This window comes from Cydia amplana, chromosome 13, assembly GCF_948474715.1.
Source record: "Cydia amplana chromosome 13, ilCydAmpl1.1, whole genome shotgun sequence".
Taxonomy (NCBI): Eukaryota; Metazoa; Arthropoda; class Insecta; order Lepidoptera; family Tortricidae; genus Cydia; species Cydia amplana.
The window spans coordinates 12770880-12783285 of record NC_086081.1 but is presented as its reverse complement, the minus strand read 5'-3'; the positions used below and the strand labels follow the sequence as shown (position 1 = coordinate 12783285).

Here is a 12406-nt window from a genome sequence, read left to right as displayed (position 1 = left end):
TGTCTGTCGCATATAAATCGCGATAATATTCTTCCCGTACCAGCCCACAAGTAACGAATACTAAACAATGAGTGCCGTACTATGCACTCTTTCATAGTGTTTAATGGTCCCACAAAACTCTATTGTTATGTAGCTCAATGTCAAACTTGTATTACGAAAGTTATCTGTACCATGACCGTCCTATTGAGCAGCGGCCAAGTTAATTAGTGCAATGTTGGTGCTTCTTCAACTGTCGTTTAAGAAAGGTTTCATACCTGCTTTATTACACTTCTGTGTTGAAATTAAATAAAGCAATAAGTATTTGTACGTAGGTATCTTACAAAGTAATGGCTCAAATCAGGTTGGTGAGAGATCGATCTAGTTGTTTTATTTTTGGAAAAGAGCGTTTTCCCACGTTTCCTTGCAGAATAGTGTTGGGTTTTTTGCGTACAATATGGTTTAAGAAGGCATGAAACTTGTGACAACTTTGCATCGATTGAGCTAAACTCTGTGCCTACACATTTTATTTGAAAATAGTGTAACATAGGTAGATAACGGTAGGTATAACGCTAGGTAGAAGAAGAAGAAGTGGAACATAGGTAGATAGACACATACGAAGGTCATGCCAAAAAGATTAGATACTCTATGCTCATTTGTTTGATACTGGCATGCTATAACCATCGGAAAGGCCGGTTCTATTAAATAGCAGTAAAATTCGAAGCAGCACTCAACATCTTTAGGAATTCCAGCTGATGCATATAAACAAAATGGGTTAAAAGAACGAAAACCGTAAAAATCCCCATGACCTTACTCTCACTTAATCACAAAAAAAGTTTAGACTAAACCGATTGGAGAGCGCCAGAAGTGTCGATCAAAATACGCTTTGTCATCGGTACCTAAGTGTCTATTCAGGGAAATAGGTGAAAGGCGTTTCATTAACGCCAATTGGTTCCCATTTGTGCAACGTCCACAGAATAATTGACAGGCAATTTGGCAATTTGTGACGACCAGTTTACATCAAAGATTAAACTAGATATAATACTACCTTTGAATACTTGTTTTTTTCGTACTTCGTTTACAAGATGCTTTTTTGTTTTTTTTTATTAGAAAGTGAGTCTGTAAAGCGATGATCTAGCTCCATTGTTAAGTGATGCGTAGGTTGTAATCTAGTGATAAATTCCCGGGCTGTGGAAACAGTGTCAGCTTATTAATTGATTTAATAAGCCAAAGAACTCTTGTAAGAAAGCTCGGATAATAAAACGCCCACGATTATCCTATCTACCCCCTAATAAAAGACTCTGTTCCCACATTACATTCTAACTAATCAGATTTGCAAGTAAACAAAAAGTATGATCAATTGTTAACTTAAAGTTGTCTATACACAATGATCACCATTTTAATCTTTATCTATTTGGTTGCCATAATTATTAGCTACTTATCCTAATTCCCAGTTATCAGTACGTTATTCCGCAACCGTTAAATTGTCTCATCAAGATCCAACTTAGTTAATACTTTGTTATGGTACCTATCAATGAAAAAGAAAGAGAAGCAGCACCCGGAAATAGAACTGGCATGGAAATGACGGAAATACAGATCTATGTCCAAAAAAAGGACTTTGGAAAGCAGTGTAAGCATATAGTGCTCCTGGCAGCCTTAGCAAACCGACGATAAGAAGAAGAAGATCTTAACAATTAAAAATTGCAAATTCCTCACAGTAGCGATACCCCAATGAGATAAGCGCTGGCGATATTGTACCCACACGGGCCTTGCACAAGTGCCCAGTAGGCCTGGATTAAGCAACGCGCCCTGACCAACTCACGCATGAAACTTTTGTGAGGATCCAGTGAGTTTACGAGATTTGGAAACGTAATTATAGGTAACACAGGTTCTCAATTTGATTGGTAATGGTTCTTTCATCATCTTATTATAAGATCATGCATCTTTACAGAGTTCGATTACACCTTAAATACTCTCGAAAACACTAAACAACTACTGCCCGTCTTTGTCAGGTAAAAGGGCTAAAATTCTTTATCTCAGAACATCTCAACACATTACTGATGAAATATGATACAGGTGTAAGATATTTCGAATACCGTACGCTGACACCATCGAGATAATGCAAATATAGTGCATGTAAATGAATAATCTAGATGCCACACATTTCCCATACAATTAGCAATCTAGATGGACACACAGACAATACAAGATCGAATAACATACTGTGAATCGTGGTTCATTGTCAATGTGTATTTAGACTACTAATAAGTCAAAGACCCCTAAGGCGTTAATGCGTTAAAAAGGAAACTTGAATATCTGGGCCACACAATAAGAAGTCAAAAGTACCCACGAATTAATTCAAGGTAAATCAAAGTATAAGTAAGAAATACAGAAAACTGCGCCAATGATTACAAAAAAAGCTTATGACAATTTTTAGCCTTTTTTGTTTGGAACTTTTTTCAGAGCTGCTGTGTCAAAGGTTGAAATTGCTATAACTATAGCCAAACTGAAGAAGAAGAAAGCGATTACAAAAAGCGTGAGGTGAACTTTTACTTGAAAAATGCTAAGCCACGAGTAATACTTTGTGGTATCTTACAGCATTTCTTACTATATAGTTTTTAGGTTTGTCCCTAGACCTGAATTTGCGCAGTTATTTTTAACTTACATGTAGTAAATCCCTCACATTAACTTATGTCAGTTATGTTCTATATTGTATCTTTACTCGTCACGGAACAATAAGCCGAAGGCAACACGTAGAGTTGATTTTGAAGTCTTAGAAGTTAATTAAATGTAGGGGGTAAGCGGATGCTGACCTTCTCGTGTCATAGGACGCGCGCAGAGGAACTGCTGCCGTACGGAATACCTACACTAATCAATGTCTAAACAGGCCGCGTAGCCAAGATGCCAATCGCTTACGCTTCGTAGCGATCGAAACGCAACTGTCACTGTCGCACTAATATGGAAGAGTGATAGAGAGACACAAAGAGATTCGCAGTCGAAGCGATAGCGATTGTAACCTTGGCTAGGCCGGCAGGCCCCGTAGACAACATGCCGATCGCTAACGCTACGTAGTGAACGAAACGCAACTGTCACACACACTAAATATGGAAGAGTGATAGAGAGAAACGAAGCGATTCGATGGCGAAGTGCAAGCGATTATCACCTTGGCTAGGCCGTGTAGGTAATCGCGAGTTGTGAATGCTCCATCTAGTCGTGTGATCTGCGGTGTAGTACGTGGGAGATAGCCATCTCGCGTTGCGGGTGTTATGTGACTTACATCGTCATCGTGAACCGTATGACCCACATGCGATAACGAGGGTTGGCTTTTGAATTATTTTTAAAAACGAAAATAAACAAGCTTATTTTTATTTTCTTTAGGGGTAAAATATTTTAACCCTCGGCGTAAGTTTGTCTATGGCATCGTACTTAAGTCTCATACGAATTATAATAAGTAAAGATATTTCATTACGTGTGTCAACTATACAAACATCAGCACCCCTAGCACATGATTGGCGCGACAGTATCTCGCGGCGAGATAGACTACCCCGCGAGATACTGTCGCGCCAATCATGTGCTAGCCCGGCTGGAGCCTAGCCATGATGTCCTTATTGCGATTCTGTTTAGGACTGTTTAGTTTAGGTACTTTAGGTCTTAAACAGAATCGCAATAAGGACATCATGGTAAGGCCCCAGGAGTCAATCATCGAAGTGACATAAGAGAGAGAGAAAACCAAAATAAACCAAGGAATAACACAGGGGTGTCGACTATCACCGGTAATATTTAACATTTGCATACAACATGCCATTCAAGAAATAGTAGTCAGATTTAGGGGAGTTACATTTAATGGGGAGAAAATTCAATTTATCAGATTTGCTGACGATATTGCTTTTTTGCCGAAACGAGCTCCAAACTATAGAGCTACTAGTTTCAAAAATGGATGATGTTTTCACAAAATTTGGGTTCAAAATAAACTGAAAGAATAACTAATATTCTGACCATCTCTAAACGTTAACACCGATCTTTACACAATCCAATAACACTACAGAACACAGCAATATCCATAATTCCATAATTTATAATGTGCTTACTTACTAACAGGGCAAGTTAAATAAAAGCTTGTAATGTGGTGCCAAAAATTATTTCGTTTGCCATGTTAGGTTGTGTAGGTACAATAAACATCTATCGTTATTAAGCATTGAACATCTATTTTTTTAAGCAAATACTTATTGGGCAAATTATTATTTTATACACCAAAATAGCCATACTTATATGGAAGATATCATCGTTGCTATACCGTTGAAATTATATTGTCACTATTTACTTTGAGAAGGTTAAATGCTGCTTTAGTTATTTAAATGTCCTGACTCATACCTTATAAAGCATTTGTTTTCTCCACAATAACTTTATTTTCCATTGCATTAAGTAATTGAGAGCTTACGGAAGTGTGTTAGCAGCTCGATAGTCATTATCTTCTTTCCATTTGCACCGAACGTTGAACGGTAGTATGCAGCGGAGCGTTCCGTTGCCACCTTTTTGGGACCAATTTTGTGGAGTGGAGTGACAATGCTTCTGTGATAGTTTGTATAGTGCATAAAATACAGCTTTTCCGTTACGTCTTTGACGTTATATTTTTATTTAAGTAGGTACATTGTGTAAGAAATGTGCGGTACCTATTACAAATTAACTGAAGTACATCTTTATTCTATCACAGTCTCGCGGTTCGTTATTGAGTTTTGAGTACTAAAACAATGTAGCCTATGAAAGTAAGGTAGATACTTAAACTAAGTTAATTGCGATAAACCCTTAAAACTTAAAAATATGATTTAGTATTGAAACACTTACTAGCAACAAATAATTACTAGCATTTTATTGTTAGTCTCGTTTAAAAATATTACGGTCGGCAAACTATTTTATTGGATTCAGACTTTTTAACTTTGAGTTTCTACATACTTACCGTCTTTTTAATCAATTACTTTGATCAAAGTCTACATATTGCATTAGCAATGGTCATGCATAAAAAATAAAATAGACATAGTCAAGCAATAAAAAAACGCATTTCATCGTAATACTACCTCTACCCGAATAAGCAAAAAACCAAAAGCTCAACCATCATAATGTCCACAGTCAGCGAAACCACTGGCATCAATGGTACAGTGCCAGTGCCCTAGTTGCCATAATGCGTGCGCGCCGGCGCCGCTGTGCGAACTGGCATACTTACTGTCTTTTAGGACTTTTTGTTCTAAGGGATCGTGACGGCTATGGTAATGCAGCTCTATAGACAAATAGATAACCGTTTTAGAGTTAAAATCAAAATTGCAAACGATTTGATCATCGAGCGATTCGACCGATCGTTCATGTTTTATTTTTAAATACGAAGAAGAAGTGGGTTAAAGTTGGTAATTGGAGATTTAACATCACGACAATGGACAGATTGTTATTTATTTATTTATTTATTTATTTATTATTTCAAATAACAAATGCTCGTGTTTTGCAGATTTTAAAAACGTAATGGCTATCTATTATGATGAATGCTGGTGATGATACTCCATACCTATTAACGAGTAATGTTACCCACGTTTTACAAAAGTTCATTATGACTTAAGTACCTAACTAGTTACCAATCCGAGTGCGATGTCGATATATGTTACCTATTTTGTAGTTTTAGTTTTTCACTTACTTATTTATATAGTTATTAGTCCACTTTTAATTGTGCCGCTATCAAGGTCGCGAAGTACGTTCAACCTGCCAGTTATTTTTGGAGCGGCATCCAAACGAGATGCACTGCAATGCAAGTGACTTTGAATCAGTATCAAATTGAGATAAAATTTTAAACTTTGCATGCCACTAAATTATTTTTGTATGCTGATGGGCGCATTTGTGAGTATTAAAGCATCCAAAACTTGACCGACATTTTAATATTATACGCGTAACTATTATAAAAAGCGCTGGTGGCCTAGCGGTAAGAGCGTGCGACTTGCAATCCGGAGGTCGCGGGTTCAAACCCCGGCTCGTACCAATGAGTTTTTCGGAACTTATGTACGAAATATCATTTGATATTTACCAGTCGCTTTTCGGTGAAGGAAAACATCGTGAGGAAACCGGACTAATCCCAATAAGGCCTAGTTTACCCTCTGGGTTGGAAGGTCAGATGGCAGTCGCTTTCGTAAAAACTAGTGCCTACGCCAATTCCTGGGATTAGTTGCCAAGCGGACCCCAGGCTCCAATGAGTCGTGGCCAAAATGCCGGGACAACGCGAGGAAGAAGAAGAAGACGCGTAACTATTATAATGAAACCGGTGGTGGTTTCATTCTTATGTAAATGTATCAACTTTAGGTACCTACCTACGGGTGTTCATTTAAATCGGGTTGACTCTACCACCAAAATCTATTCGTACCTAGGTACCTAATTTGCTTCTCGAGTGTTTACCAGATTTTGCCCTAGCCAAGGTGACGATCGCTATCGCTTCGCCATCGAATCGCTTTGTGACTCTCTATCACTCTTCTATATTTAGTGTGACAGTGACAGTTGCGTTTCGTTAGCTACGGAGCGTTAGCGATTGGCATGTTGGCTACGGGACCTGAATCATCGGTTCTAAACTGTAGATATGTTCACTTTTTTTCAATCGTTCTTAACCTACACTAAGTTTAAGCCAGGCGAAGGTTCACCAAAAGTCGTCCGCGGAAGGAGGTGGTTACGCGCGTCATATCTCATGGCTATCTGATGTTTCGCAAGGCTCGCATCCGCACCGGCATTTTGTTGGCCTGATCTTGATAACATGTCATAATTAGTGTTAGTTACGGAGGGCCGGAAGGTTAGAAGGTGTTTGAAGAGTTCGAAAAGTAGGCAATAGGGAGTTTTACTGCAATGTTTTGCCGCCAGAGTGCAGCACTTAGGCACTTAAGTATAGAGTAACTTATACAGTGAAACCTGGATAATTGCAATCTCAAGGGACCGGCAATTTTTTGTCAATTAACTAGGTTTTTCAATTAAGCAGGTCGAGCCAATTAACGAGGTTCAAAAAATCGTTGTGTCAATTATAGAGGTTCTTACTAGAGGTTACGTTCTGATAAATTGCTTTTATGGAGGTGCAAATAACCATTGAAAGAAGATTTACAAGCTTACATTCTGGGTTTCTGGTCTATATATTATGTAACTTGCACTTTTACACTACATACATACTGTACCTTAAACAAATATTACATTGATACATCAAGGCGGTTTGTTTACAAAGGGCCTATCGCGGGAAACGCGAAACAGAAACTCAGCTATCTGCTTCTTTATCACAAGGGTGATAGAGAGGTGAGATAACAAAATGTCGACTCTCTCGTTTGCGTTAGACCCCTAGATTGTGACTTATTAGGAGTGGCGCCTCCTACGCAGACTTTCGCGTAATATTCCCTATTGTCGCTAATACTATTTCTTATGTATTTATTTGTTTGCCTCTAAACGCTTCGCGCTACAGCGTTCTTCGTTCGTCCTACGAATAAAATGTGTAGAGCTCCCTCTATTATCCAACAAAATGTTTCTATAGGTAACCCGAAATGCTTTTAAAAGCACGTGGCTTTATTATTTTATGTAGGGCAATTTTTATTAAACGAAATTACAGGAAGCGTTTAGGTGTCTAACACACATTAGCACATTACACTAATTTGCGAGATCATATATCTTATCTTATCTTATTATTTTCGGGGGCCCTTACGGATACACTTCGACCCATGCATAGGGATCTTTTGTGCAATTACCCCCTGGAGAAGATCCGTCAGCTACTCAAGAGCTTTTCCCACCATATCCATGTGTCGGATGATGGAGCTCATGGGTAGCGTTTTAAAGTCCTTTGGTTCCATATATCCTGCTCCAAAGTCCTTCATTCTTTGTCTGGCTAGGGCGTGACATTCACACATTAAGTGTTTCACTGTCTCTTCCTCTTCGCCACACATACGACAATCGGTGTTGTCAGAGTGTGTGCGAGATCATATAAATAAAATCAGCTTGTTTTTCAACCAGGTGGTGTTCCTGTCAGAGAAGAACAGCTACATACCCGTAAGCATCAAGCCTCGGTCTCCCCCCGCGGATACTCCATGGCGGGAGCCTCCAGCGTGGGAGCGCGAGTACCGCCGACACAGGACCAACGGCAGTAGAGTACAATGTAAGTTTTGCAAGCATGTCTATCTACTTGAGATTTAAAAAAAACGGGTTGCCCTCAGGGAGTGCCGGAAGAAGTGAAAACTCAATGACTAGTCCAAAATGCACTATTGAGGTTAACGCCATCTAGCGTTAACGTTAATTACTTGAAACCCCTAAGCACATCACTGTTAGTACTCTAGTTATATTAATACCAGTTAGAGCGAAACTCACTTTCTTTTTTTTTAATTTATTGAGAAACAAACAGTCATTCATTAACATTAAAACATTAATAGATGGCATTTAAATCAGTAAAGAAAAACTCAATGACATTACATGTAACAGTTTTTCGATCAGGTCACATTACCGTCTTACGTCTTACGGTCACGTGACACCTGTTACGAGTTTAAAATTTTTTCTCCATCACAAAAAGTGCACAGCGCCGCTAAAGAAGTATTCACTCCAAAAAAACTTAGCAAGTTCGTTTGAATTGTAGCTTTGGCTATTTTAATGTATTCGTAAAGCGGGATACATTGTCCCGGCATTTTGCCACGGCTCATGGGAGCCTGGGGTCCGTTTGGCAATTAATCCCAAGAATTGGCGTGGCCACTAGTTTTTACGAAAGCGACTGCTATCTGACCTTCCAACCCAGAGGGGAAACTAGGCCTTATTGGGATTAGTCCGGTTTCCTCACGATGTTTTCCTTCACCGAAAAGCAACTGGTGAATATCAAATGATATTTCGTACATAAGTTACGAAAAACTCATTGGTACGAACCGGGGTTTGAACCCGCTGGAGACAATTGTCTGAATATATAATATATTATCTCCAGAAAGCGATTTTATAACACAATAAAATGGCCTGTCTTAAATAAATTAGCTACTAAATACCGTCTGCTTTTCTAGGCTTATAATTCTTACAAATAAAAAGTATGTACCTGACCTTAGATCCCAATATCATTTACTTCACACCTCGACCTTGCCTAACAATATTACCTCTATTATGCTAAATTCAGTCATTCTAGAGATTACCTTTGATAGTTACTGGACACGGTATGAATGTTCATTCAAACTTCTTGTGAAACAGTTTTACCAAATTAATTATGAGGCATACATTACGATTTCAATCTTCATGTCTGAGAGGTAAGGACTTGAATCAGCGCATTAAGAAACTGGTAGTCTAACAAATTTAATAAACGTATGAATCAAGCAGTTATAAACTTTCTGTCATTGTGATACCAACTACTAGGTATGTCTAAAGTAAATTGGTGGTGTGTGGAGATAGTATCGATGTTCGCGCGTGCCGCGACTCGCGAGCGCTTGAGCAAGTCTTTGTTTGTTTTTGTACCGCTTTATTGAGCCATTCATTCAGGGATAGGACTTTTACATATTGAATGTATGTAAGTAATTAGCGGAAGCTAGTGTGAAGAAATACTCGATGCTTTTTAGACCGTACAAGTTTAATGTCAAGGAATCCTGATTTAACTGAGTAGGTAACTCATAGACTAGGAATCCTCTAGGCGGAGTTTAGAGCAATTATTTCATGAAACCAATGCTGGTAAAAATACTGGGGTACGGGGGACGAGGTGAGCGAGTCCCGTGCCGTGATTGGTCCGTTCAAAGACACAGACGTCACACAAAGACACTTTGACTCGAAAATGGAGTAAAACTACCGTATATTTGTGGCAGAGGGGGTAGCGCTACTATGCTCAGTCTGGAGGATGTCTTGTCTGTGAGGTAACTATATGCACTGATAAATTCATAAAATAAAGAATAGATAGACTAAGACCGGTCGTTGTGGAGATCCTTGAGGGATGCCCATACGGCCGAAAGGGTGGTGACTGGTGACTGGGCCTGGTGCCTTTGGAACACTTATTGGTTTATTTGGTTTGGTATTAAAAGTTGAACCCAGAAAAGTTGACACTTAGGTATGTCACAGCAGCATGAGCTGGAGATGGGATTGATTTCAGCTAAGTTTCCCCACCAAACTCTTGGCACATGATCTTTACTTATATTCTCGTATTCAGTTGTAGTAAGAAATAAGATTAATTTTAATAAAATAATTTGAAGGGACGATATGATTCATTAAAATTGGTACCTTCTAATCGCAATACCAATCAAAATTCCTTCTTTGCCGAAGTTGTACATAAATAAGTACTTACTTGTGCCGAGTACCTAGATGCGATTATCGTGACCAATTTCATATTCAAACGATTCAACGATTGACACGATTACTTTCTCAACAGTTCCACTTAATATTGCAAACTGACTCTTGTTTTATTTCACAGATATCGAGGCAGAGTGCCAAGACGACTTCATGAAGATTAGAGTGGGCTTCAACGGGTCTTTTGCTGGCCTGGTTTATTCAGCAGGTAAACTAAACAAATCTACTCATAAAACAAACATACATTCACATACATACATACATATATTTTATTTTCAACAAATGACCAGCTTTTAGCGAGCTAAAATACGGCTCTTCTATGACATTTTCAAGGTAAAAGCATCACAAAACATGTTTATTTTTAGTTAGAGTCCATCTAAGCTGACTTTGCACGAATTTGAATAGAACAAAGTGAGGGAGTGTCATTCTAAATATCGTATTTTCATAGAAATTTGACATTAATGATACTTTGACACCTTCGATCAACACGGAAGGGATGCGGCATTCGCACTATTTCCCCTCTGCCTAGGTACAAGATCAACTGATCTAGCGCGGGTAATAAAACTAGTTGCGCTCGGATTTTTAACTAGACCGAGTCCAGACGCGCGAGTGAACACATCAGCAGAAAAAATGCCTAATTGCTCGGTTTTTTGTTGTAAAAAGAGGTCGGGGACATCAAATTTACAAAAAGAAGGTGTTACATTTCACACGTAATATTTTTTTTACATGTCATACGTTTAATTATATTTAAACACAATTATTATATTTTAGTCTCATGTAATTGCTGGATTTATCGATTTTTCTCGCCCAGTACAAATTGCGGATCGGTCGAGCAACAAATCCGACTTCTCATCTCTTGACGAAAATGTGTTAGTGTGCGTGTTGTGACACTTGTGACTCGTCCGTACACAAAAACAGATCGAGGTGTGCAAGATTTGTCTTTTTTTGTCATTTTCTATGTATTTGTGTCGTCATTACAGATTGGATTTTGTATGCAAGTGTGTGAGAAGTGCGACTGTGTGCACGTTCCCCCCCGCGAAAAATGGCAGAATGATTTGAATGTCAAGATATCGCTTGGGCCTATCCCTTCCGACCTGTCGGAAGCCCGTGTTGATCGATGTTTGACACACTTTATTGTAAATGTCATGCAGAGTTAACCTGGTCCGGCTCTAGCCCTTATAAAGCAATTTAGCAAGTTAATAAAACCTTAACTCTTACAGCCACTTGTTTAGATTAAGATATAGGTCACCAGAAAATAATGAACATTCTGACAAGCCCGTGTTCCTCATTAAACCGCATATCCAGTTACTGTCCTACTTGATATGACGTACTAACTAGTGTCTGTACATTGTCTGCTGTAGTTATTCCAAGCACTTACCAAGCAAAAGGCTTTCAAAAACCCGGGCTACCCAGTTTGAGTAAAACCAGCGCTATAAGCGCTGTAAAAGAGAGCACGTATACTGGACTCCCTAAGTGTTTGTATTGCCAGCGCTCGGTAAGCATAATAGTGTATGGTCAGATCAGATTGTGGTCGTCTGGTGTTCTGAGCTGATTGTAGATAGCTACATGCTCGTGTTGAGCTTAAGGGGTTAAAAGTTAAGGGTAAGGTAGTAAATGCAACTAATTATGACGGCGTAATGACGTTAGTGTTATCTTGGTGATAGTGTAGGTTAGTTAGTTAATATTACTAAGCATTTTCCGCAAATCGACAACCATTGTGCCTATTTTGTGTGAATACGAGGTATTGCTACTCTAACCACTCCAGCTTCTTCACGAAACCTATCAAGGTTTGCAGGTTGTATATAATGCAGGTTGTAAATCAAGTTTTATATTCATTTCTCCTTTTGGCAGAAACCTAGGTATCTAAATGATCAGAATAGTGCGGGTAAAATGTTTGTACTGGCTAGTCCTAGAACTCCACTTTCTTCCAAGATTTATCTACACGTCAAAAACAGTTTTAAAAACCAGCGGTACCTATAACAGCCCTGGGTTCCGTAGGACTAGTCATACCGATTTTGAGATAAACCACATTGTCTAGGAGTCGTGAGACGCGTGAGTGTTTTTTCTCACAACCGTTACCGCAGAGCCTGTATAAAGGCTGTATAAAGCGATTACGCAGCAATTAAACAATTTGCGGTCGCGCGAT

General features: G+C 38.9%; 1 protein-coding gene across 1 annotated transcript in view; it reads left to right on the top strand.

Moving 5' to 3' along the window:
* LOC134653607 (uncharacterized) overlaps positions 1-12406 on the top strand; it is a 43878-nt gene that overhangs the window by 21302 nt on the left and 10170 nt on the right. Inside the window, exons 5-6 of the mRNA XM_063509006.1 lie at positions 7981-8122; positions 10385-10468. Of these exons, the coding sequence (XP_063365076.1) occupies positions 7981-8122; positions 10385-10468 (226 nt within the window). The remainder of the gene's footprint in view (positions 1-7980; positions 8123-10384; positions 10469-12406) is intronic.